A 23849-nucleotide genomic window follows, 5' to 3' on the forward strand; every position below is an offset into this window, starting at 1 on the left:
GAGAAATCAAAGCAAAACAAATTTATTAGAAATACAAAATGCTTCAAACATGCTTAGTTTGTTTTGTCTGCGCATAATACTCTACTGTCACCAGAACAAAAGACTGACTTCTGTTGGTGCCCGGAGGATGAAAGCCTGTGTTGTTCTTCTTGTGTTCCCAGCGGGAGCCTGACACTTGGGTAGTTCACCCTGCACAGTTAGCTTCTACCGGCTTTCTTAAAGCATTAATAACCAAGGCTTATCCGACCTCAAAACAACTTCCCCTTATCATTCTTCTGTAGTTTTCCAGACTTCCTTTACACTTTTTTTTCACCCATCTGGTGAAGTCCATTTAACAAGCGGCTACACTTCACTTTTTGTGCAACAGCTATCAGAACCCCCTTAGAAACGTGGAACTCTTTTGTTCACTGTAGGTAGTAACACCTGCTGCAGGGAGGTAATGGTGTGGTGGGAAAATTAATAAGGGACTCGCAAGAATGTTTCTCTGCAACTAAGAGGAAAGAACATGGCTTGGTTTTTAAAGCTTTTAACCCTGTGTCTGTTTCAGTGTTTGTTGCTTTTGTGGAAATTGAGCCCTAGGATTCAGCCTCTTCAGCTAAAATAATTGGGAAAATATTTTATAAAAATGGAGAAATATGTGGAATGGAATGTTGTAGGTTCAGCTGAATTCCCTGAGATATTAATGTTTGCTCACCTCTATATTCCCAGGTCTGGAGCGTGGCACAGAGTATACCTTTCGTGTGGCTGCCATTACTGCAAATGGAACTGGCCCGGCGACAGACTGGCTTACTGCAGAGACATTTGAGAGCGACCTGGATGGTATGCATGCCATATATATATATATATATATATATATGTGTGTGTGTATAGAAACTCTCTTTACTAATTTTGTAACTTAACAATGTTTTGATTTGGTGTCTTGATTTTGTCTCTAATGTGAAGAAAATAAAATAAAATTAGCTACCCAACCTAACTAGGTGGTCTCAGGTTACAAAAGTAATACAGATGACTTGGAACTGTAGAACATAGCATGACTAAAATAGGGACAGCTTTTACATTTAGTTTTAATTACTTAGATGGCGTTAATTAGAGGGGTTGCAGACAAAAAAGACACCCCTGTCCATAATGTCAATAGGGTGTTGGGACTGTAGGACTGTACTAATTTAAGTGGTGGTAGCCAACAAAATTATTTCAGACATCTTTTATTTCATGCACCTCCATTTGCAACATTGGTTGAAAAATACAGTTTTCAAAGAAGCACATGTTTCAATGAGGGATTTAAATTGTACATACTGATCTGTTGTACCCATGTGCTACGTTGCCCATCATGACAGTCTTGCAACAGAGAGGTGCATGTTTTGATATATTCCAGTATGTCAGGGATTCCACTATCCAGTCATGTGTTGGACCATGTGCACTGGGCAGCCTCAGTTTTTGTTTTTAATTAATGTTGGAGTTCTTTCAACTCCTCCAGCATTCTTGCAAGAGGCAACACAATTACTGTTGAAGTTTGTCATATTTTTTTTTTTTTTGTTATTCCTGCTTTTCTTATTGTCAGCTGTGCAACGTGCCTCAAGGTTTGGGGACCGAGAGATTGCATACAATTTCTTTGGGATTTTAATTAGACTGTTGTGAAATGAAGCGAGGAATCTGGAAGACATCTGCCTTTGTTTGGGAATTGCCAATAAAGAAAAGAAAATCTCTGTCATGTTAAAAGCTTTTAAAGATCTTTATTTTTTTGGTCTTTTGTTCTTGAAAGTGGCACACTTCTATCTCCAGATTTTTGTTTTAATTACATTTTTCACAGTAGCCTTTTGCTTCAACTTTGCTATAAGTAACTTTAAATTACTGGTACACAGAGACTAATTAGGAATTCTCTGTTTGGTTAGTAATACTACGTCAATCTATCTGTAATGGAACTGCAGCGTCAAACAAAGCAGACCCAAGTGTTTTAATGCTTAATCCTGATGCCTGAAAGCCATTTAATGCTCTTAGGCAGCAGCTGTTAGAGGTGGCTTGCTCTGGCTTTAAAATTACACTCATTTTGTAATGTCCAATACATCTTTTTATGTTTGCAGAACCACTAATGCTAAAAGCATATAACAAACCGTAGTGAAGGCTTGTGGGTTTTGTAATCATTTTCCAGGGCTAGTTTATGATATCTGCTGTTTAGTTCCAGTAGGGGATTTATTGAAAAGGTTTATTTAAAAAAAGACAGGTGGTGTTTACAGAGGTATAATGATACATATGAGTTTATGGGCGTTATTGTAAACCCATAAGACAGGAGATAGGGAGAGTGAAAAAAAGGCGTCAGATGAGAGATGAGCAGCAGACTCAATTCACTTGCGCTTAAGTTAAGTGTTTTATATTGTAATTGAGAAAATGCTGTAATAGTGACTTTTTTTTTCTTTCAAAATGTATTTTACATGAAAAACCAGTGTGAGTTATGGTTTTAGTCACATGATAATTTAATTGGTTCAAAGGGGTATTTGGTAAGACCCATCTGCTGTTTTTTAAACTGACCCCCATCTCTCTCCTTCAGAGAGCCGAGTGCCGGACATCCCCAGCTCTCTGCATGTCCGGCCGCTGGTCACCAGCATCGTGGTCAGCTGGACACCACCGGAGAACCAGAACATCGTGGTCCGGGGCTACGCCATCGGCTACGGCATCGGCAGCCCCCACGCTCAGACCATCAAGGTGGACTACAAGCAGCGCTACTACACCATAGAGAACCTGGGTAAGAACAGGGCTGTACTTTGGGGTGTGAGGATGGTTGCTATGGTATTGGTTTATAATAAACACCAATGTTCCAGTCAACCTGCATTGAGATAAATCTGAATTTGTGAGATACATTGAACCAAGAAGCAACAATGGCTAAGTTAATGGGTGGCTTTGACATCACAACTGTGGAACACCATGAAAAGGATTCTGAGGCTGTAGGTTCTAGTCTCTGCCTTTTACTTTAAGGCTGCAGTTTTGTTGAAAATTAGCCTAGGATCTGGAACTCAAGCCACACACACAGGCTTTTGACACATCAAGACCCAGTGCTTACTGATGGCTGAGATGAGCCCATTATAGAGAGTTAGGCCCTCCACATAAACTGAGCTGTCATCTGCTGTAATCTATCTTGGATGTTTGTGTACACTGGCATATCATAGACATAACCATTTGTTTTGCTTTGTTTTCAACACTGGTTTTTATTGCTTGTTTTTCAACGTATTTTATAGTTGCATTGTCAGGCCGTTTTAGACAGTAAGGTGTGTATTGTAGACAAGTAACTTTATTGAACTTGTATGTTGCCATATTTAATAGTTTTACGTGGCATTAATAACAGAAAAACTTTAATATGATTTGTGCTCCCACAGGAAATAATGCAATGGTAAAAAAACAATAATAAAAAAAAAAGAATACTAAAACTAATTTTATAAAATGAAAAATCAATAAATATAATTTGAAGTTCTTCATAATTTGTTATGCACTGGAAATCAATGGGTAATGTTTAAATATGCAGTTTGCAGAAATGATGAATTCTGGAATGTCTCGGTGGAACTGTCTGACTAGCGGAAAGATTGCATTTGAAATTGTGTTTGTGTTTTTCTTGTTGCAGACCCAAGTTCCCACTATGTTCTGACACTCAAAGCCTTCAACAATGTTGGAGAGGGGATACCAGTGTATGAGAGTGCGGCTACCAGGCCATTGTCAGGTAAGGCTGTAGTCAACACGATAGGCCCATTGTCAGGTAAGACTGTAGCACAGGCTAGAGGCAACAGGATAGGCCCGTTGCCAGGTAAGACTGTAGCACAGGCTGTAGTCAACATGATAGGCCCGTTGTCAGGTAAGACTGTAGCACAGGCTAGAGGCAATAGGATAGGCCCGTTGCCAGGTAAGACTGTAGCACAGGCTGTAGTCAACATGATAGGCCCGTTGTCAGGTAAGACTGTAGCACAGGGTAGAGTCAACAGCATAGGCCCGGTTCCATTTTGAAAGTTGTGGTGCGTTTGAGAGGGAGTGACCGTCATGTCTCAATGCATTCAATCTTTGGCGCTTCTCAAGCAGAGACTGATAAATTGTCACAAATTGTGGTCATTATTCTTTCTCTCTGGGTTAGATGTAGCAGTGAGCTAATTTACCTGGCAGTACAAGGAGGTTTAAATTTGGTTCAGTTCACAACACAACCGTCTGTGGCCAAACTACAAACTTAACGGGCAGTGTCTGCTTGAGGACCTGAACTGAATGATGAGGTCTGTATTTCTCACAGTGCATAAGAGTGTAAAGGGTTTGTAGCTAACATTTTACAATGTTTACCTGTTATGCACTTCCATTCTGTTATGTACAGTAGTTCTGAAACATGATACACCAACCCCTCGTTATATCGTCCTTCGTTATACTGCGGATTCGCATATATCGCGGTCCTGGAATTGGCTCCCCATTTTTACTGTGCACTTAGAGTGACAGTTTATTTATTTTATTTCGTACTGCACATCACAACCAACAATATACAAAACAATTAAAAACAAAGCATTAATTTCGTACTGTTATCATATACACATGTATTGCACAATAACACAAAGCAAATTAAATATCTACTTGCTGAAGTGGTTTTTATTTTAGCCAGTGAGGCGTTCACATGTGGCAGCAATGCACTAGCAAAAGCCACAGGGCAGTGACGTCCGCTCCCTAGCAACAAGCCTCCTATGTTGTGAATGGATTATTTCAATGCAGCGGGTTTGTGCATTTGAGGAAGACTTGTGAAATTAATTGGTGACTCAAGTTGATGAGAATCAATTATCCTCCACTGTACAAGTTAAAACGGTGTGCTGCTTTTTATACGAAAAATGAGAACGCGGGTTGCGTCAAGGATTTATACTGGACCCCGATGCCCCCAATAAAATGAGGGAGTGGTTGTAGAGTATTTGTTATTAGCGTATTTGTTTTTCTATGTGTCTCTCGCTATATCACGGCCCTCGATATATAGCAGATTTATATTTTGCCCTGACACTCGTGATATATCAAGTTGGTGGTGTATCTGGTACTACACTAAAATAAAGAAATATCTGCTTGCAAGACATGCTTTCAGGTAATGTTGCACTTCCTTGGTCATTTCAATTGGTGAGTGAAATGGTCCCTGCCCCTTCAACAGCTTTGTTCCTGTTAATAATCAATCAGCAGCTTTCCCTATTGACTGGCTAAGATTTCAGCCAGTAACATACTTTGAAAACACTGCTGAGGTTCCCTCGTAAGTGTAGCACATGGAAACTGATCACTTTATTAAATGTACTACCAGATAGTGTTTTACAATTAAAATACATGTCAGCTAATAAGATGCGTGTAATTCTAAGCTGCATATTTTCGACCTCTGTAGCTAAGTACAGAATTATTTTGATAGCTACAATCAGTGTAATTTGAAAATCAACGCCACTGTGTGCAAAATGTCATGCTGTTGAAGCCCACTTATTTTGGGGATCGTTGACTTTGTGGGTACAAACACACAGCCTGTCAGACTCGTGCGTTTGTATTTTTCAAGGTGCTGATCTTGCGAACATGCTGCCTGTGTTGTAGCATTAGCACGGCATTCCTGGCTTATTGTTCAGCATGCGTAATAAAATACTAAAAGGAGGGATTCACGCTCTAGCAGTTACAAGGGCAAACCAGAGAAATGTAAGAAGTGGAAGATGACTGGCCTGCTGATGAACATGCATGTTCCTTTTCTAAACACTTGCCGTCATGTCAGTTGTGAATTACATTTTAATTGCTGATCCTGTGTTAATTGCAGCAGGGCTTAGCCATTTTGTGAAGAATTCAATTAAACAGACTGTATATTTTAAATATCTTATCTAAAGGCTGGATCTTAGCAGACTCAGAGACATACAGCTTGTGCTCACAAGCTCGATTTTTTTAAATTATTTTTTTCTTAAATTTCTTCAGCAAGTTTAAACCACTCTTGGAATATTAAACAGCAAGCGGTCTTTAGAATTGCATGCATAATGTGACAGATAATACCAGCACAAAGATTCAAGCAACTGTATGGCAAGTCAGATTGTTGTTACCCTGAATACATTCATAAGAACATAAGAAAGTTTACAAACGAGAGGAGGCGATTCGGCCCATCTTGCTCGTTCGTTTGTTAGTAGCTTATTGATCCCAGAATCTCATCAAGCAGCTTCTTGAAGGATCCCAGGGTGTCAGCTTCAACAACATTACTGGGGAGTTGATTCCAGACCCTCACGATTCTCTGTGTAAAAAAGTGCCTCCTATTTTCTGTTCTGAATGCCCCTTTGTCTAATCTCCATTTGTGACACCTGGTCCTTGTTTCTATTTTCATGTCAAAAATCCCCTGGGTCGACATTGTCAATACCTTTTAGAATTTTGAATGCTTGAATCAGGTCGCAGCGTAGTCTTCTTTGTTCAAGACTGAACAGATTCAATTCTTTTAGCCTGTCTGCTTATGACATGCCCTTTAAGCCCGGAATAATTCTGGTCGCTCTTCTTTGCACTCTTTCTAGAGCAGCAATATCTTTTTTATAGCGAGGTGACCAGAACATTCCCAAATCTAGAGAAGTACTTTCTAGTGTCTTCAGTTATTTTAACCCTTCCATTGGTAAACACACACATACAGATACACTTGCTCTATAAAAGTGTAAAGTATGGGTTCATGACTATTGTTTTCAGATATTTTGAACACATTTCTGTGCAATCAACAGTAGTCATGTCTGAGTGGTCTTTTCTTGGTCTCAGTATGCAGTGTTTCAGACCATTACTTCCTATTGTTGTTGACAACCTATAGAACAATGCCCAAAAGGGTACGTGGACCTCTAACCATGTTCTAACTTGCTGGAGCGCTGCCAAGCTTGCATGTGATGAGATACAATGATTCTCATTTAGAGAGTTTCAATTACCGCAGGGCTCTGTTTGTAAAGCAGTGGAAATAGTTAGACTATTAGCCTGCTGCTTAAGGTCACAGAATTGACCAAAAACATGTGTGTTCACAAACCGGGGCTAAGAGTTAACTGCTTCTCATTAAAAAAGGGTTTTAACACAATGTGGTGTTTAAGAACTACACACTGCTCACATAAAAGCCTGCATGTGTACAAGCTTGAACCACAGAAAACAACCCTTCTGAGTAGGCTGGCCTGCATCATCTCAAAACCTTGGACTTGATTTGCACTCTAGCCCAAAGTGTCCGTGAAGGCCTCCTTGCATTCTCACTGGAAACCCATTACAGACCCTGAAATATGAATGGGGCCTTTTATAGTAGATCTGGGGAATTCTTTATGAAGGCGTAAAATGTCTGCAGAAAAGGGAACATTTGTTGGGGTAGTCTGTTTCTGTGGGGAACTCGTTTTTATCCAGAATTTTCAAACACTTGTGAGTCATAAATTCTGAGGTAAAACTTATAAAAAGTGAAGTAGACAAACCTCAGTGTACATTTGTACTTTCTCCTAAGTTTTACCTCAGTTTTATAAATCAAAATACATTCTCAGGGCTTGTGTTTATTTAATGGACCAACTTTGTGGCAAATTGTACGCAAGCTTTCGGGCAAACATTGGGTGAAAAAATGGAGAAGAAACAGAATTGTTCACAATAAAACAAAAAGAAAACAAACAAAATGTTAAGTGCAGAGACACTTGTCTTTTTGTTTTGTATGTGCTCCAAGCAGGTAAAAAGGAGCCCCCCTTTGTCAGAAAATGAAGGGTTTGTAACCAGGTGCTCTGCACCACAGTATTTCAATAAGAGTTTCAAAGACTGTATATATATTTTTATAGACAGAAGCTTTGCAAAACATGATGGGTGTAAATTATCTGGTGTCTAAGATACACATTTCTCCCTCTGAAAACTCTTGACAATAAAATGAAGCAATGAGAGTACAGATTCTATTCTTATCTTCATAGAGAAACCTCTTTAGAAAACTAGTCCTAATAATCCTGTAGTGTTATCTTGGTATTCTGTACTAATAGTATATTCTCTCTCTCTTTCTTCACCTCCTCCCCAACCACCACCCCATATCCTCCCACCCTCCCCTTCATTTTTAACTCATTAACTCCTTTACACCTCCCTCCCTTCCCGTTTTTGTTTGATTGCGCTTATTATTTTTCCCTGGCTTCATTTTTATTATTATTTTCTGACATTTTTAACTGCTCTCAGACCCATTAGATCCTGAGGTTGTTTTATATGAACTTTTCAATGCTCCATACACTCCAGTACCAGACCCTTCCCCCATGCTGCCACCCGTGGGAGTGCAGGCATCAGTCCTGAGCCACGACACCATCAAGGTAACCTGGGCCGACAACTCCCTTCCCAAGAACCAGAAGATAACCGACGCTCGCTACTATACGGTGCGCTGGAAGACCAACATCCCTGCCAACACCAAGTACAAGGTATTGCCTCAGTGTTTTCCCCAAAGTGTTCTTACCTTGACTACTTAGTCAAACCGGCTGTACTCAAAGCTGCAGCACACAGATACATTTTATAAAGGTTACATAAGAAGAACGTGCAGTGATCTTTGGTTTTGGCCTTGTCTCTGCTTCATGCATGTAATAAGACATTTTTTCTCGAGTTTTATAAAAAACATTCGGAAAACATTCCAGTTTTATAAAATAATAATTGACAGGAATATGTTCTCAGTCTCAGTAGGTGCAACAAATGTGTTAAGATTTTACTTTATATTTTGCTAATGGTATTACGTTTTAGACATTAGAAGTAGTTCTGGGTTTAATACATATTGTAACATGGAATATTTCCAGTAATTCCTCGTGGGCATGAATTCTAATGACAATAAAAAAAAATATATATAGAAAACGTGCTTGAGCATTACGATATACTGATGTGGAGTTGTAGTTTTGTATCTGAATTACAGGACTGTCGCAAATATAAGCCCATGCTCTTATGTGCTGGTGAGTTGAAGTAGAAGACTGATTTGTTCAAAAACGTGTGTATAAACTTAGTTTACTGTGCACTTATGCATGAATATAAACTTTGAAAAAAAAAAAAACAAGCAGAAAAAGAATCTTGGTAAAATGTGGTAAGAAAGCAATAACACGTGACAGGGTGTTTAACTATGGTCCTAGGGCTGCGTGCCCTTTATAACCTCTTACTGCTGCAAGTAGTAGCAGGGCATGAGGACTTGGTGACCTAATGTCAAGTGGGATCCAAGGGTTGAGAGAGCTCTACTATTAGAGAGGTATGTCACGTATAGTGTTACATCCTTCAGTGCATGTATTATTTATTCTAGCCACAGTTATTGCATGCAAGTACTTCATGTTTGTAATTTGCACATGCAGAAGGCGCCACTCAGTGGTAGCAGAACAGTACTACACTTAAAAAAAAAAACAACCCCCCCCCCCTCCATTTGCCGTTATGCTGTTTTTGAATTAGTTATGTGTGTCATATGTTACTGATTTTATAAGCATTTAATAAAGTAGATTCCCTTCTATAAATTCCCCATGATCATTTGAACTTAAACATGTGATTGTGGTTTGATATTGAAAACTGTATTTTTGTTCTGCTTTTTTCTCCCTCTCAGACTGCAAACACAACAAACCTTAACTACATGGTGACCGGACTGAAGCCCAATACCCTGTATGAGTTTTCAGTTATGGTTACCAAGGGCCGTCGATCCAGCACCTGGAGCATGACGGCTTATGGGACTACCCTTGAGACAAGTAAGGAAAGTTTCTTACAGCAGCTGTGGGCTTTGTACTGTTGTCAGGCAACTGGGATGTACGGTGGCTCATTGGGGACATGACAGAAATAACAATTTGTAAGGTCTAGATCTTGAGATCGTTTTTCCTGTGATCTCAAAATAACGATTTGAAATGTTTTGTGACTGAATTTATTTTCTGATCGCGACATAACACATTTTGAATTATTGATTCCCCCCCCCCCCCCCCCCCCGGTCCCTCACTGTCTTTTAATGAGACACCGTAGGGATGTCAAAATTTTGGGGAAACATTCAGGTATATTTTTTATAATACATATTTTTTATTTGTCTTCCTCAAAACAAGCTGTAGACTGCTGTTTCTAATATAACCTGTACATTTATCTTCATAATAAAACACTGCAAGGGTGCTAATAGACACAAACATTTCTGTGTGCTGGACTGAATGTGTATTATTAATCCAATGCTGTAATATGGTCTTTTTATTAATTTTATGAGCACAGTTCAACTGTTTTGTAGTCAAGCATATCTGTAGACCTCTTAGGCCTGTTACGTCTTGCATTCAACCAATGGGCTACATGTCTATTAGTCTGGTTATACAGTATACTGTAACCCTAGTATATTTTGTACTGTTTTGCCCCAGCATACCCCTGTCCAATGAACCACATGATAAGAGGCTTTTCCCTGGAGTGGACCAAGCAGTCAGGTCTTGTCATCCCAGCTGAGACTGGCATGACTGTACTGCATGTCTGCAAAATAGCTTTTACATTTCTTCAACCTAGTGAAAATGAGTCCACACCGAACTTCAAAAAGTTGAGTTACAGTAAGTTCCGAATGTTTGTGCTGTTCATCCCTCAGCTCCCTTTCCCGTAGAAACACAGTCCTCTTTCACCGTCTGGACTGTTAACACTTTGTGCCTCCTGCAGTTCCGAACTCTCCCCCAAAAGACGTGACGGTGGTGAGCAAGGAAGGGAGACCTCGAACCATCATCATCAACTGGCAGCCTCCGTCCGAAGCCAACGGCAAGATCACAGGTAACAGAGCTTTTCATCCTCGTTTCAGACAAGAAGAACCGCAGCGTACAATGATCGATTCAGTCGAAACAAACAGCGACGGATTAAACTGGTTTAAAGAAATCATCCTAGCAGTTGTCTGTTTTTAGAAAAGAAAAGCCTACTTTTGATAACGAGGAGCCCTCCCCCCCTTTTTTTTTTTTTTTTGAGCTTTCAAAAGTATCACCTGCAGCTGCTAGTAATAATAGGAGATTATGAATAGTTAGTTATAATAGCTGGTAATAATAGCTGATTGAATCCCATTCTGTAGTTGTAAACAGGGTTCAGGGCTGGAGGAAGCTTGTGTCTAAACTGCTAAAACCACTTTTGGGGAATGGAAACATACTGGACTGTCAATAAGTGCACAAAGGCTAAAGAATAGTGGAACCGGAATTAAGATTAAGCATACATTAATTAAATAAGCACTTAAACACGGTTCAAATTCACTCTTTTCCTCTGGTTTAGGCTACATCATCTATTACAGCACGGATGTGAACGCTGAAGTTCATGACTGGGTCATTGAGCCGGTGGTGGGGAACAGACTCACTCACCAGATTCAGGATTTAACCCTTGATACATCGTATTACTTCAAAATCCAGGCACGGAATTCTAAAGGAATGGGACCCATGTCGGAGGCGGTGCAGTTCAGGACTCCCAAAGGTAGGTGGCGATGTCGAGGTCATTGTCGTGTAAAATATGGTGGTGTGAATTGAAATAATGTTTTTTGGTTTTGGTTAAGGAGGGGAGTGGTCTGGGAGAAATATACACAAGCTAGTAGAAGTTCTAACCCTCCTGAGGATGTGGTGTTCTATACCAAGAATGTCATTTACATTCATCTTCCAGTTTGACGTTTCCCAGTCACGGGTTCATTTTCTACTATATTTTTTTGAAGGGATTTGAGAAAACACTTGAAACTAGAAGCCTTAGCCATGACCCTCATCCAAAGTTCCTGTGTTATTAGCTTTCTTAATTCCCCTCTAAGTAATGACAGCTTTGTGTTTAAAAGGCTGTTTTAACAAGCTGTCAGTATTCATTCAGAGGGTGCTTCACAAGTTCAGAATGGAATCGAATGTTTATGGAAAATCCAGCTTGTGTTTCAAAGCGAACCAGTTAAATGCAGAGTGTCTTCAAAGGTACAGAACAGATTAAACACAAGAAATGTTTAGAGAATTTGATATCCAAAAAACAGAGCGATTCTATTGATTTTGTTTTCTAAATAATGGTTTGGTAGACATCAATTGTTTAAACAGATGTATAAACTGAATACAAGGAGAAAGGCATTTTGTATAAGTCAGTCGGACTATCATAGCATAAACTTGCTTTGTTTTAATGTTTATCAAAAAGGCTCTATAATGTTCATTCTAAGACTGTTCTCTTATCTTTTGCGTGGTTTTTCATGTGTTTAAGAAGTCAAAACCAGGGGGTTTGGTTTTGATGATATTGTTCTGTTACCTAGGGGAATTAATAGTAAGCAAAGTGTTAAGCATTTAGAATTTTGCCTAAAAGTTTAGGCTTTGTCCAAAATAGTGCCTTGGTGTTTACATAGAAGTAAGTGTAGAGTGCAGGCCAATATATTCACTATTTCTCCAAAGTCTTTATACAATTAAATGCTGTACACATACAGTCTTATACACAAATACATGCTGCAGCCATTTATAGAAAGCGATGGATGGCTTTTTGTGATGGCTTTTATGATTTGATTAAAAACATGCTCAATATGTCAAAGTTCAAACCTGTTTAATCCTAAAGTGTATTTAGGAAATTAAACAGCAACTGCCACCCCTACTGTAGCTCGCTGTGCTGAAAAGCTGCCTGCACCTCTCCCCTGTCTAAACTGCTCTGTTTTCTCTCCGTCCACCTTACGCTTCACCTGTTAGCTGAATCTTCTGACAAAATGGCTAACGACCAAGGTAATGGAGCCAAGCTGCTACTTGTCCTTCATCTTCATTCTGCATCTCTCTCATATTCATTTATCTGCTTTCCAAGAACCCACAGCCCCCGATTTCCAAAGCCTTGCTTATTACCAAAAAGCCTCTCTCACAAAACACAGATTTAGAATTGCTAATGTTAATGTGATGGCCAATTTTCAAATACAAAAATGTATCCAACGTAATTGATAAAAATACATAAAAAGAAATGCAATTAAAACTGGCCTCCAGCAGCGTATTTTTTTATACTTGGGCCCATATTCGCAAAACGCTAAGGACTGTTTTTAAGGAATCCGTTTTTAAAGATACAGTAATTTGAAAAAAGAGAATAAACCCTCTCTCAAACAGTGTTCTTCTGAACTGCAATCTCAACTTAATTAATCTGCCTTTAAAAATAGTCTTTAACAAAACATCCCTCAATGTTTTGTGGCTAAGGCCCTACATTACCTTATTAACTGCTTACTATGTTGCTGGGTGGGGTTTTTGAGATTTCTCTACTGTAAGCACAGTATGAATGTGGTAGCCTTTAGCTACTTTATTTTTTGTATTGTTTTTACATTTTTCTGCTTCCATTTTATATTCCATCCTGGGAACAAATATCTCATGGACACAACTGGACACCACAGCCCGCGGATTCCTTCCACAATAAAAGCAAACTAAATGAAAACACAGGCACAGATATTAAATCGAAAATAATCAATTCCTTGTGCATTTTCATTAAATATTATACGTGCAGCCAAAGAATGAGGATTGCAAACAACAGTTAGTCAGTTTCTCATTGTAGAGTGTGCTGGAAAAAAAGGCTAAACCTGATTTGTATCGGTGCATTGTACTGGTCACTTTCCTATCAGACATTGTACATTTTTAGGGGAGAAATGTACGCCAACAATCGACTTACTCAGATGCTTAAGTATCTTCAGATTGCATTTTCCTTGCCCTTTTGTTCACAATCATTCTTATTGCAATTCAGTTTGTGTTCAGGTGCTTTGACTAGGAGTTCAGGAGGTGTTCCTGTTGCCTGCCATAGACATGTAATGTAGGTTAGAGCAGCCAAAGTGTTTTATCTTGGTAAGCACCAGCACCACCTAATGCACAATTAGAGTATTGCCAGAAAAAAAAAAAATAAGAAAATGTGTTTCCAAAGTGGTAGATTACTAAATTCATTTACATCTAAAAAAAAGGCTTGATTGAATATATATATATATATATATATATATATATATATATATATACTATATATATAGATAATATATATATATATATATATTTCTAAGGCAAGTCCTGAACTCAGTACAGATAGATGTAAAAAAAAAAAAAAAAAAAAACAATGAAAAAAAGTGTTTGAGCAATTGTAAGTAGAGCCACCCTTTAATGATTGAATTAGAGGCCTTGAGATCGATATTCAAACAATGGCGGTTCAGTTAACGTCCTTCTAAGCACTGTGGGATTGTGGACTCCTCTGCGTGTCTGACTCCTTCAGTGTTTCGTAAGCAGTCTTTGGCAGACCTGATGGTATGATTTCTCCTCTTCTCTTGATCAGCTTCTGGACCAGTTAAACCAGGCAGTCGCAACACAATACCACACAGGGAGTTCGGCTCTGTTGGTAATGTAGCTGTTTGTTTTGTTTGTATTTTCTGAATTGGGGGGGTTGGTTTTTATCAACTTTTATCTTTTGTGAATAAGCCATGGCTCTTATTTATTTATTTATTTATTTATTTATAAATATATTGCATTACCCAAGACCTGGATTATCACTAGACTACCATTAAAAAAAGTAGTGCTACTGTAAAAATACAGCTGTGGCTTATCCCCACTCTTAGTAAGGATAACTAATTAAATAGTTTCATATTTGCTGTAGCAACTCTTAAAAGAACATCTGAATGTGGCACGCTAGTGGAACCCATTATTAGATACTCGACTGTCAATTTACAATTACAATTTGAATGGTGCACAAACAGTATTTTTACACATAGAAAAATACACATTGGTATGTTATGATTTTGTCACATCCCAGATGATGTGCTTACAGCTACAACTGTGGCCAGTAAGTGTTGAGTACAGTGCTGTAGCAACACTGCAAAGATTGACTAAAATATGAATACAGAATTAATACAAAGGGGCAATTAACTTGTGTAACACATTCAGATATGTTTAAGGGCGCATCGGGCCCTTTTGTGTAACATATATATAACTTTTAAAATATCATATATATATATATATATATATATATATATATATATATATATATATATATATATATATATATAACTGGAATATGCAATTATCAAGTAGGCAGTTCAGTGGAGTACTCTTTATAAAGGACCCCTGGTATGACATAGTCACTGACTCTGCTGTTGATTGGTCTTTTCCAGGGAGACCCAGCCACTCGGGGAGCCCGACCCCCACTCTGGATAACAACATGCTGCTGATTATAATCGTGTCTGTGGGCGCCTTCACCATCATCGTCGTGGTGATCGTGGCTGCCCTTTGTACCCGACGCACCAACTCCCAGCAGAAGAAGTACGTGCCGACACTTCAGAAGTGCATTCTCAAAGTCCAGGGCTCGGCCTTAGTCTGCTCAACAGAAGCTTGTAGGTTTCTTTAACGGGCTGGGCTGCAGTGTGGAAAGTGGTGGGTTTCAGTTGCTGTACGGTTAAGTGCTGGGCTGCAGTGTGGAAAGTGGTGGGTTTCAGTTGCTGTACGGTTAAGTGCTGGGCTGCAGTGTGGAAAGTGGTGGGTTTCAGTTGCTGTACGGTTAAGTGCTGGGCTGCAGTGTGGAAAGTGTTTGGTTAAGTGCTGGGCTGCAGTGTGGAAAGTGGTGGGTTTCAGTTGCTCAGTGGTTAAGTGCTGGGCTGCAGTGTGGAAGGTAGTGAGTTTCAATGGGTCTAAGTGATCTTACAAATGTATCTTTGTTGCTTTATTTAAAAAAATAAATAAAATGGTTTTAGCATATCCACTTATTACAGAAATAATATGTGCCATGTACCCACATCTTCAGAACAGCTAATGCTTTTATAGTGTAGCTTGGTATACATGTTGTTTCTTGTGTGAAACACCAGTGAAAGCTGTTGTGCAGATGATAAATACAACAGCTGTTAGAAAAATCAAACGCGTAACAGTGCTTGGTAGTCTTTTTTAGTGTATTTCTATCAGTTAAAATATATAAAATACGAGGGTGGGTACTGTTTGCTGTTGAATTCAAAGCCCCCTTGTTGACTCCTGTGTGATTTGCTGTGCTCTGCAGGAAGAGGGCAGCCTGTAAATCAGCGAATGGCTCTCACAAGTACAAGGTCAACTCAAAGGACCTGAAACCACCAGACCTGTGGATCCACCACGAGAGGCTGGAGCTGAAACCCATCGACAAGTCTCCAGAGTCCAACCCTGTCATGACGGAGACGCCCATCCCTCACACCTCTCAGGACATCCCGCCCGTGGACACAGCCATGGACAGCAGCATCCTCCAGCGACGCAACTCCTACCGCGGTGAGCCACCAGCAGGGGGCACTGCAGGGGGAGGTCACACAGCCACCGATAAGGCGTTACACACATGCTGTTTAGGAATGGTCCTGAGGGGCATAATGTATATTGCATAATACAATAGGCCATTTTGTTAAAGAATTAAATCGGATAGGGAGCGTGTGTATTCATGCCAACAACAAAACACACTTGTTAATTCATGAGCCATTTGTGAACTACAATGAGCTGTACTGTGCTTTTGGTTTTGTATGACGATACGAACGATACATACATGTATTTTACTCAAATTTGTTAGTCAGGCTATATACACGTTAAGCGACTGTCAGTGCTGTATATATATTTAGAACTGGTTTTCAGCTATTACAACTCACCCTCTCGTTTTAAGTGTTACAAAAGAATGACAGATAGGATTAGTTTATGCTGTTTGGGTGTTATTATTTTATTTTTCCATACAGTTGACTGGGCTTAATTAATCAGCATACATTGTTTAAACTGTTGACAGAATGCTTTCAGAACTCTATTGAAGCTGGGAAGCATTTAGAATTCTGAAAAGCCTGACAGCATTCAGCAGAATTGCCACCCATAGGTTCAGAAAGATTTCACTACAAAAGTGCGTCTCCAATGGTATTGAACTGTGGAACACGATAAAAGATGTGTGTTGTGTTGCAGCAGTGTTCAGTATGAATGAAAAGCCATTGAACAGTGCAGTTCTGCCGGGAAGTCTGTTTAGCAGGTGCACTGCTAGTTCAGTAGGTGAATGGAGTGGCACTCCCTGCCACTGAGGGGCCAGTCCTTGCTGGCGATCTACTTGTTCTGAAGGCTGGGTCGATGTTTGATTTGCAGGGCATGAATCAGAGGACAGCATGTCCACACTAGCAGGGCGGCGGGGGATGAGACCCAGAATGATGATGCCTTTCGACGCCCAGCCCCCACAGCGTAAGTCTGCTACCCAGATCATCCTTCTCTTCCTGTTGAAGGATGCTTTGCGGTCACACATTATTTCAAGGGACACTTTTTTCATAGTCACATGTTGTTATTTAGGCTAGATCAGCCAGTGAGGAGGCAAGAGCCAGCGCCATCTGCTGATCTGTCACTTTGGATCAGGTTTCTTTTTGTTTTGCTGGCGATACACTGCAGTGCACAATGGTGCTTACTAACATAGACATCTTGGGTTATCTAGTCTAGTCATTTAGCACTGAAGAGCAGCTACTGAACTTGTAGTCAAAGCACCTTAATGCAAATATATATATATATATATATATATATATATATATATATATATACACACACACACACACACACACACAGAGTAAATAAAATTACAATCTAAAACTGAAGCTACTTACTCTTTACTAACAAATACATAATTATAAATACATTTATAATTTTATTGGAACAGTAAGTTAATGTATAGCAACGATTATGAGTTCATAAAAAAAGGTTACACTATATTACTTACACTATATTACATTACTACTTATTTCAGTTTTACAGTCAGCTGGGTTCATTTCACCTGACTGATTTGTTTTAAATATAGTACTTCTCTTTTCTTTCCTTGTAGGTTACTAGTACAGCTTTTTTTTTTTTTTTTTTTTTTTTTTAATGGTATAAACTTCAGGGTAAATCCTCAAGTGAATAGGACACTATTTTCACAGAAGGGATACTTGCTTTAGGCAGTCTTGCTGCATTGGCTTTTCTCCCTCGGAGCTTGTATTCCCCAAATTCATCCATATATAATGTATATTTTGAAATTGGCGATATTTTCAGCGGGCCTCCATCTTGCTCACATTGTATCTGTCTTGTGTGCAGCCGTCAGGTTACTGCAGTCAACCTGTGTGCAGTATCTGATAAACTGAAGCATCCCTGTAATGTGTTTGTGGGAGGCTTACCTGTGGCCTTAATGCTTTCTGAATGAAAACGGGCTTGCTAAGTTCGTTTTGGCTGTAACTTGCCAAGAAATTTCTTTCACTTCCAGCAATACAACAAAGGCAATTTGACAATGCTGGTCTACAGTAAAAGTTTTATACAAGGTGGTCTTTTGATAGCTACTGTAGCCTATTGAAGGGGTTCTAACTAATAAAATAATTCCAGAAATCTTACCTGTTGTATACTTCTGTTCACTATGCAGGCCTTGCATGTGTTTTCATTTTTAAAAAAGCAGTATCATGTACCATGCTTGCCTGGTTTCTAGTCTCTCACACTGTTAAATGACCTTGTCAGAGAGAGCTTTCTAGAGGTGAACTTTCTTAAACTCTGTTTCCACTTCTCACCTGAAGAAAAGTCTTTTTTTAAAGCTAATGTTTTAAATACATATTCAGCTGATCCTATTGAACGTTATCACAAAAAACTACATGTTTGCAATAAATATGCCGACTGACGTGAATGGGTGGTATGATTTCTGGAATTCTTTGATGTGAATGTACAGTGTTTCTGTCTTTTATCCTGTCTTGCCTCCCTTCTGCGTCTGTTCTGGGTGTAAATGCGTTCTCTCTGTATTGTGTTCATTCACAGCTGTGATTAGTGCTCATCCCATCCATTCCCTCGATAACTCTCACCACCATTATCACTGCGGCAGCCTGGCCTCCCCGGCACACAGCTATCTCCACCATCAGCTCAACCCACGGCCGCTCGCCAATTCCATCTCCCACATAGACAGGGCCAACTCCTCAGGTGAGACGGGAGACTGACCCACTGCTGCAGCTACAGCTTCAGAAACTTGAGCAGCAGTGTGAGCTCGTGAAATGAGAACAATGCAAAAGGTTACACTTCCATTTGTTTTAATGCTTCACTGTGTTAGACCTACAGGTACCGTGGAACGATCTTGGGATAAGGTCATGTAATGTTGTAAACCTAATAAAGCCTTGCGATTGCTGCAGACTGATCCATAGAAAATGATCAAAGTGTGGCCTCTTGTATTTATACTGCGACCAATTTTCTTTATCAATGTCGGAAACATTAGGTTTGCTTGCTCTGATGGTCTTTGAACAAAGCTCTGTCCTCCTGAAGAGCAGCATTCCGACATGCTGTTTTTTGTCATCTTCTGTTGTGCTTGAAGTGTTCAGTTATAAAACTATAGGAATCTTTAAAGACTATTTGAGTAACAGTTTTAACTTGAATATATTCCACATTTGACAGAGAATAACTTTCCATTTATTTTTGTAGTGTGTGCCTTACATGTGTTAAAGGCTCATGCATCTTCTAAAATACATTTGCAAACAATAACTAAAGCCGTTCACATTCTCATGCTGCAGAACTAATTTGTTATATAAACGGTGCTGGCTTTCTTTTTTTTTTTGTAGAATGATGCCTGGAATATAATAGGACTTTTTTTAAAGTATTAAACAATAATCCATCAAAGGCTGAGATTTAAATGGTTGAGTGTTTGTCACACCAAAACAAAAATAGGTTTGGCATTTATTCAAGCTAGATTTTAATTGAATTTGATTCCTCCAGGCAAAATGATTATGAATAACATTGAGTTGTACTTGCAAAGTCCTGCATTATAACAAAATGCAATTTACATTCAAATAAAAAATACAATGTACAAGAGTTATTGGAATTACTCATAATGAGTACAATAATATGTATGTTATGTCTGCAAGCAATTCTCTGTAATTGAAAGTTATTTTTAGTATTGTAATTCCAAATATAAGTAATGACATTTCTTAGCTTTGGTACCTTTCTTTCAACAACTCTTTAGGCAACTAGAGGGTTTGAAGCTATTCAAAGGAATTGTTCATTTCTTTTCTTATTAATTACTCCAATAGATGCATTTTTAACCATGTAAAATGTCATTTCATGTGAACATACTAGATTAATTCTCAGATGTTTTGCATAAGTGCATCTTTCAAAATTGTATTCCAACAAATAGTTTTCCAGTGCATCAGGTTTTCAGTTGATGTTTTTAGTTGGTCACTATAATTAAAATAAGTAAATTCTCCAGCTTCAGCTCTGGAGGCCACGGTTTGAATCCCATTCTGGTCACATGGAACTGAGTTTGGTGTCTCACCCTAGGCCTCAGTGGGTACTACCACACAACAACCACCACCAGCACCACCCAGTTTGGCACACATGTCAGTCAGCTGCTTCAGAGCGGCCCAGGACTGAATAGCAGGCCAGGGATGTTCAGGTCAGGTTTGAGGTGCGTTCACAGGAAAGCTCCTCTGCCTGACCTTGAAGACATTGAAAAAAATTTCTAACCGTAAACATTTATTATTGATTTGATTTATTTTCTTTTAGTATTTAAATAATTACCTGACTCCTTGTCAAAATAAATAAATACATTAAATAAAAGAATGTTGGCAAAATTTTAAAGATCTCCTCGGTTTAGAATTTGAATACCAATAAATGAAAACCAGCAAGCAAGGCTTCTGTCTGTGGCTGAGAGGTCCCTGTGCTTTCTTACAGAGTTGGTGAGAAACACCCCTGGCGCTGACCCTGTGCCGGCGGTGAGTCAGCCTGCCTGCAGTGTGGAGCAGATGGAGCCCGAAGCAAGCTTCCTGAGCAGCGCCCCTGAGGAGGAGCCCAGCCGCAACCCCCCCACTGCTCACGTGCGCCCCTCCCACCCGCTCAAGAGCTTCGCTGTGCCTGCATTGCCCCCCGCCACCACCTTAGAGTCCCCCGCACTGCCCAGCACACCCCTGCTCACTCAGACAGGTATGAGAGACGGAGGAGCACACACAACCTCAGGCCATGCTGGCGTATTTCTCTATTTCTTCAAGGGTCACACTCAAATTATTATTTTTGGTTTCACACACATCATGGCAAAAATGTATATAATCAGTTTAAATAAAATATTATGGTGCAGAAAGACTTGCACTATTCAAATGTAATGCAATTTTCCAGTATTTCTTTGTCCAAATGACAATACAGAATGAGCAGCTCCTTAAGAAAAGCTGCAACTCTATTAGATGGCTGTGTTTTCAGTGCAAAGTAAACCATTAAAAGTAATGTATTTGAAAGACACGTGAGGTTGTATGGTTGTGTAGGGAAATAAATCTGACAAAGTATTTTTGATTAAAAAAAACATATGTATAAAAGAAAATAATGTTAATACAGTTGTATAAGCACTGGATACAAGCAATCAAAGACGCGCAGGTCACAGCATGCCCTAATGTATACACTTGCATCATAACATAGACCTCTTTGGAGTCCAATCAAAGAATTGACTGACAATTCAAACAAAAACATTACATAAAATGCTATCAATATATTAACATTTCCACGCCCATTTCTTCCAATCAATATGGATCCACCCTGCTATCACACATCTTCTCCTGGAAAGGGGGGGGACTCACCCAAATCTGTAATATTCTACAGTGTGTCACTGTGGAAGGGGTGTGGGTAATTCACTGACAAGGAGACAGACAGGTGTATTTGGAAAACACCACACAGGTGCCCAGTTTTATTTTAGGCCGGCTCTTTTTCTTTCCTTGTAATTTTTCTCTCCGGTAGAGGGCACTGTTGACCGTGGGCTGCCTATCAACGATGATAGACAGCACCACGGAAATACCACAGCTGGTACACGACCTGCAAATGCACTCGCAGGTGCTCAAAGAAATAATAATGAAAACAGAAGGCGAAAAGAACAAGGGAAAATAAAACAGTAATAAAACTACAAATAAAAGGTGCTGCACTCGGCAGCGTTATCCCGGTCGCCGCTACCCGCACGACCCGGATCACCGTCCTACTCTCTCGGCTATCTCGCCTGCTCTTTCACAATACGCCGGGGTCTGCCCAAGGGTTCCCCGCTCTCTCTCTCTGTGTCTCGCTGATTCCCGGTCCTGAATCAAAGGGTCCGCACCCTTAGCGCGTCTAAGTGGGCAGACCTGAGGAAACAACGGAGCGTTATTTTATAGGACCGACAATCACCCAAGACCCGCCTCTCGGCCATTCAGAGAGGGGGAAAGTCCACACTCACACTTTCCCACCTCCCCGTGTCACTGCCATGACTCACAGGCGGTTGTTGGGCGACTGCCGCCCTCTTCCTGCAGCCCGTGAACACGCCAGCAGAGTCAGCACAGATCTCTCCCTGTTACAGTCACCTTTATATATCTTAACTTAATCTGTTAGAAACTGTTTCAAACTAGTCCTTTGTTTGTGGTGTTCTTTTTTCACATCCTCCACACATCTTGATTAGACACCTGCTAACTTTGGCTCTGCCCAGACGCCAAGATACGAACGATTTTTTTTCTTCAATATTCTTAACCATATAAGTGGCAGTGTTTTTTATAATTCATGTATTTATTTTTTAAAGCACCGAGGACGTTTTGGGGCTGAAAATAAGCAGCTTGACAAGGTTTCCTGTTTTTAATGTAGATTTAGGCCCCTGTGAGATGTCTAAGTTGTTACTATGGTTTCAGGGACCACGCCTCAGGTGCACTCTGTGAAAACAGCCTCCATCGGGACCCTGGGAAGGACCCGTTCTCCCATGCCAGTCACAGTGCCCAGCGCACCTGATGTACCTGAGACCTGCAGCATGCTGGAGGATGCAGACAGCGTAAGTATAACAATGCTTCAGGGCTGCAAACCTCTCCCTGGCTCTGTTAAGCACAGTGGTATTAATAATGCTATGTTTGTATTTTAGAATTATATATACATCTGACTATATTGCAACTTTTTGGCACCACTGAATGTCTGTATGTAAACTGGATAAATACACATGTACACGCTTACCAACTGGGACAGGCATTTGTATACTATAGTTCTTAATCAAATGTAGCTCAGTGTTTTAAATTCAAGTTCTTTTTGTCTATCCTGGATACAATTATTTATATTTTGAATGTTCTTTTTGTTTCTAATAAATTTCTCTCTGTTTATTTCTTTCCTTGCTTTGTGCTTTACTTCTTCCCTTTGCTTTTCTTTGTTTTTCCCGCTTTTTCTTTGTTTTGTTCTTGGCTACTTTTCTGTGCTTCTGTATACAAATTGTGTTTTTTAAACCACCACTAAAATCCATTTCCACATCAATGTAACCACCGTGCCTATCAATGCTCTGACAACGCTCACATGTGCCTCGTTCCTACCCATTGGCAGTCTCACTGACCCCCATGTCGTCGTCGTCGTCGTCGTCCCCCCTCCCCCACCCCAGCCTCCTCCCCCCTCCTGCAGTAACCTGTTCCTTTGCTTTAGAATTATGAGACGGATGAACTAACTGAGGAAATGGCTCATCTGGAGGGACTGATGAAGGACCTAAACGCCATCACAACAGCCTGATCTTAACCCATGAGGGAACATCTCTAAATCACGAGCAAAAAAAAAAAAAAAAAAAGCATTTACAAAAATACAAACAAAAAAACTCTTGGCTCTCCTGTGAAGACTGAGCAATTTTAGAGACATCATGTTTTTAAGAAGAAATAACATTCACCAAAAAAAGCTGGTCGAAAAAAATCATTTGTCGGTGAAGACAAGTTATGTTTTTTCTTTGGTTACCATGGAAACCATGTTCGGACAGACGCCATTTTGTAACTCTTAAGAGGAAAAAAAGTTAGCTTTTTTTGTCTTGGTGCTTTAATGCACAGATCTACAGTGTTTGGACATTTACATTAATGTGTCTATACTTGTGTGTTTTATTCCCCCATCATCACCCCTTTTTTGTGTGAGCTGAAGTAGGACGTTTGAAATTCATGTTTTTTTTTTTCCATAGCTCGGCCATTTTGTACCTAGTGCCCTGAGCAAACGTGCCTGTTACATTTTTTTTTCTTTTTGCGTTCTATATTTTGCCATTATTTTGTATCATGT

General features: G+C 39.7%; 1 protein-coding gene across 9 annotated transcripts in view; it reads left to right on the forward strand.

The window, feature by feature from the left end:
• LOC121294469 (neogenin-like) overlaps positions 1-23551 on the forward strand; it is a 164362-nt gene extending 140811 nt beyond the window's left edge. For 2 of the 9 annotated variants that reach the window (XM_041218181.1, XM_041218184.1), the window contains exons 14-30: positions 709-819; positions 2543-2737; positions 3608-3703; positions 8143-8375; positions 9521-9659; positions 10299-10478; positions 10582-10689; positions 11173-11367; positions 12585-12617; positions 14176-14238; positions 15008-15155; positions 15880-16118; positions 16956-17048; positions 18624-18782; positions 20520-20768; positions 22475-22611; positions 23241-23551. In XM_041218181.1, the coding sequence (XP_041074115.1) occupies positions 709-819; positions 2543-2737; positions 3608-3703; positions 8143-8375; positions 9521-9659; positions 10299-10478; positions 10582-10689; positions 11173-11367; positions 12585-12617; positions 14176-14238; positions 15008-15155; positions 15880-16118; positions 16956-17048; positions 18624-18782; positions 20520-20768; positions 22475-22611; positions 23241-23324 (2462 nt within the window). In that variant the 3' untranslated portion in view covers positions 23325-23551. Of the gene's footprint in view, positions 1-708; positions 820-2542; positions 2738-3607; positions 3704-8142; positions 8376-9520; positions 9660-10298; positions 10479-10581; positions 10690-11172; positions 11368-12584; positions 12618-14175; positions 14239-15007; positions 15156-15879; positions 16119-16955; positions 17049-18623; positions 18783-20519; positions 20769-22474; positions 22612-23144; positions 23205-23240 lie in introns of those variants that run through there. The other 7 variants (XM_041218186.1, XM_041218189.1, XM_041218188.1 and 4 more) reach the window with 5 other exon arrangements.
• The last annotated feature ends 298 nt before the right edge of the window (positions 23552-23849 follow it).

This window comes from Polyodon spathula, chromosome 19, assembly GCF_017654505.1.
Source record: "Polyodon spathula isolate WHYD16114869_AA chromosome 19, ASM1765450v1, whole genome shotgun sequence".
Lineage (NCBI taxonomy): Eukaryota > Metazoa > Chordata > Actinopteri > Acipenseriformes > Polyodontidae > Polyodon > Polyodon spathula.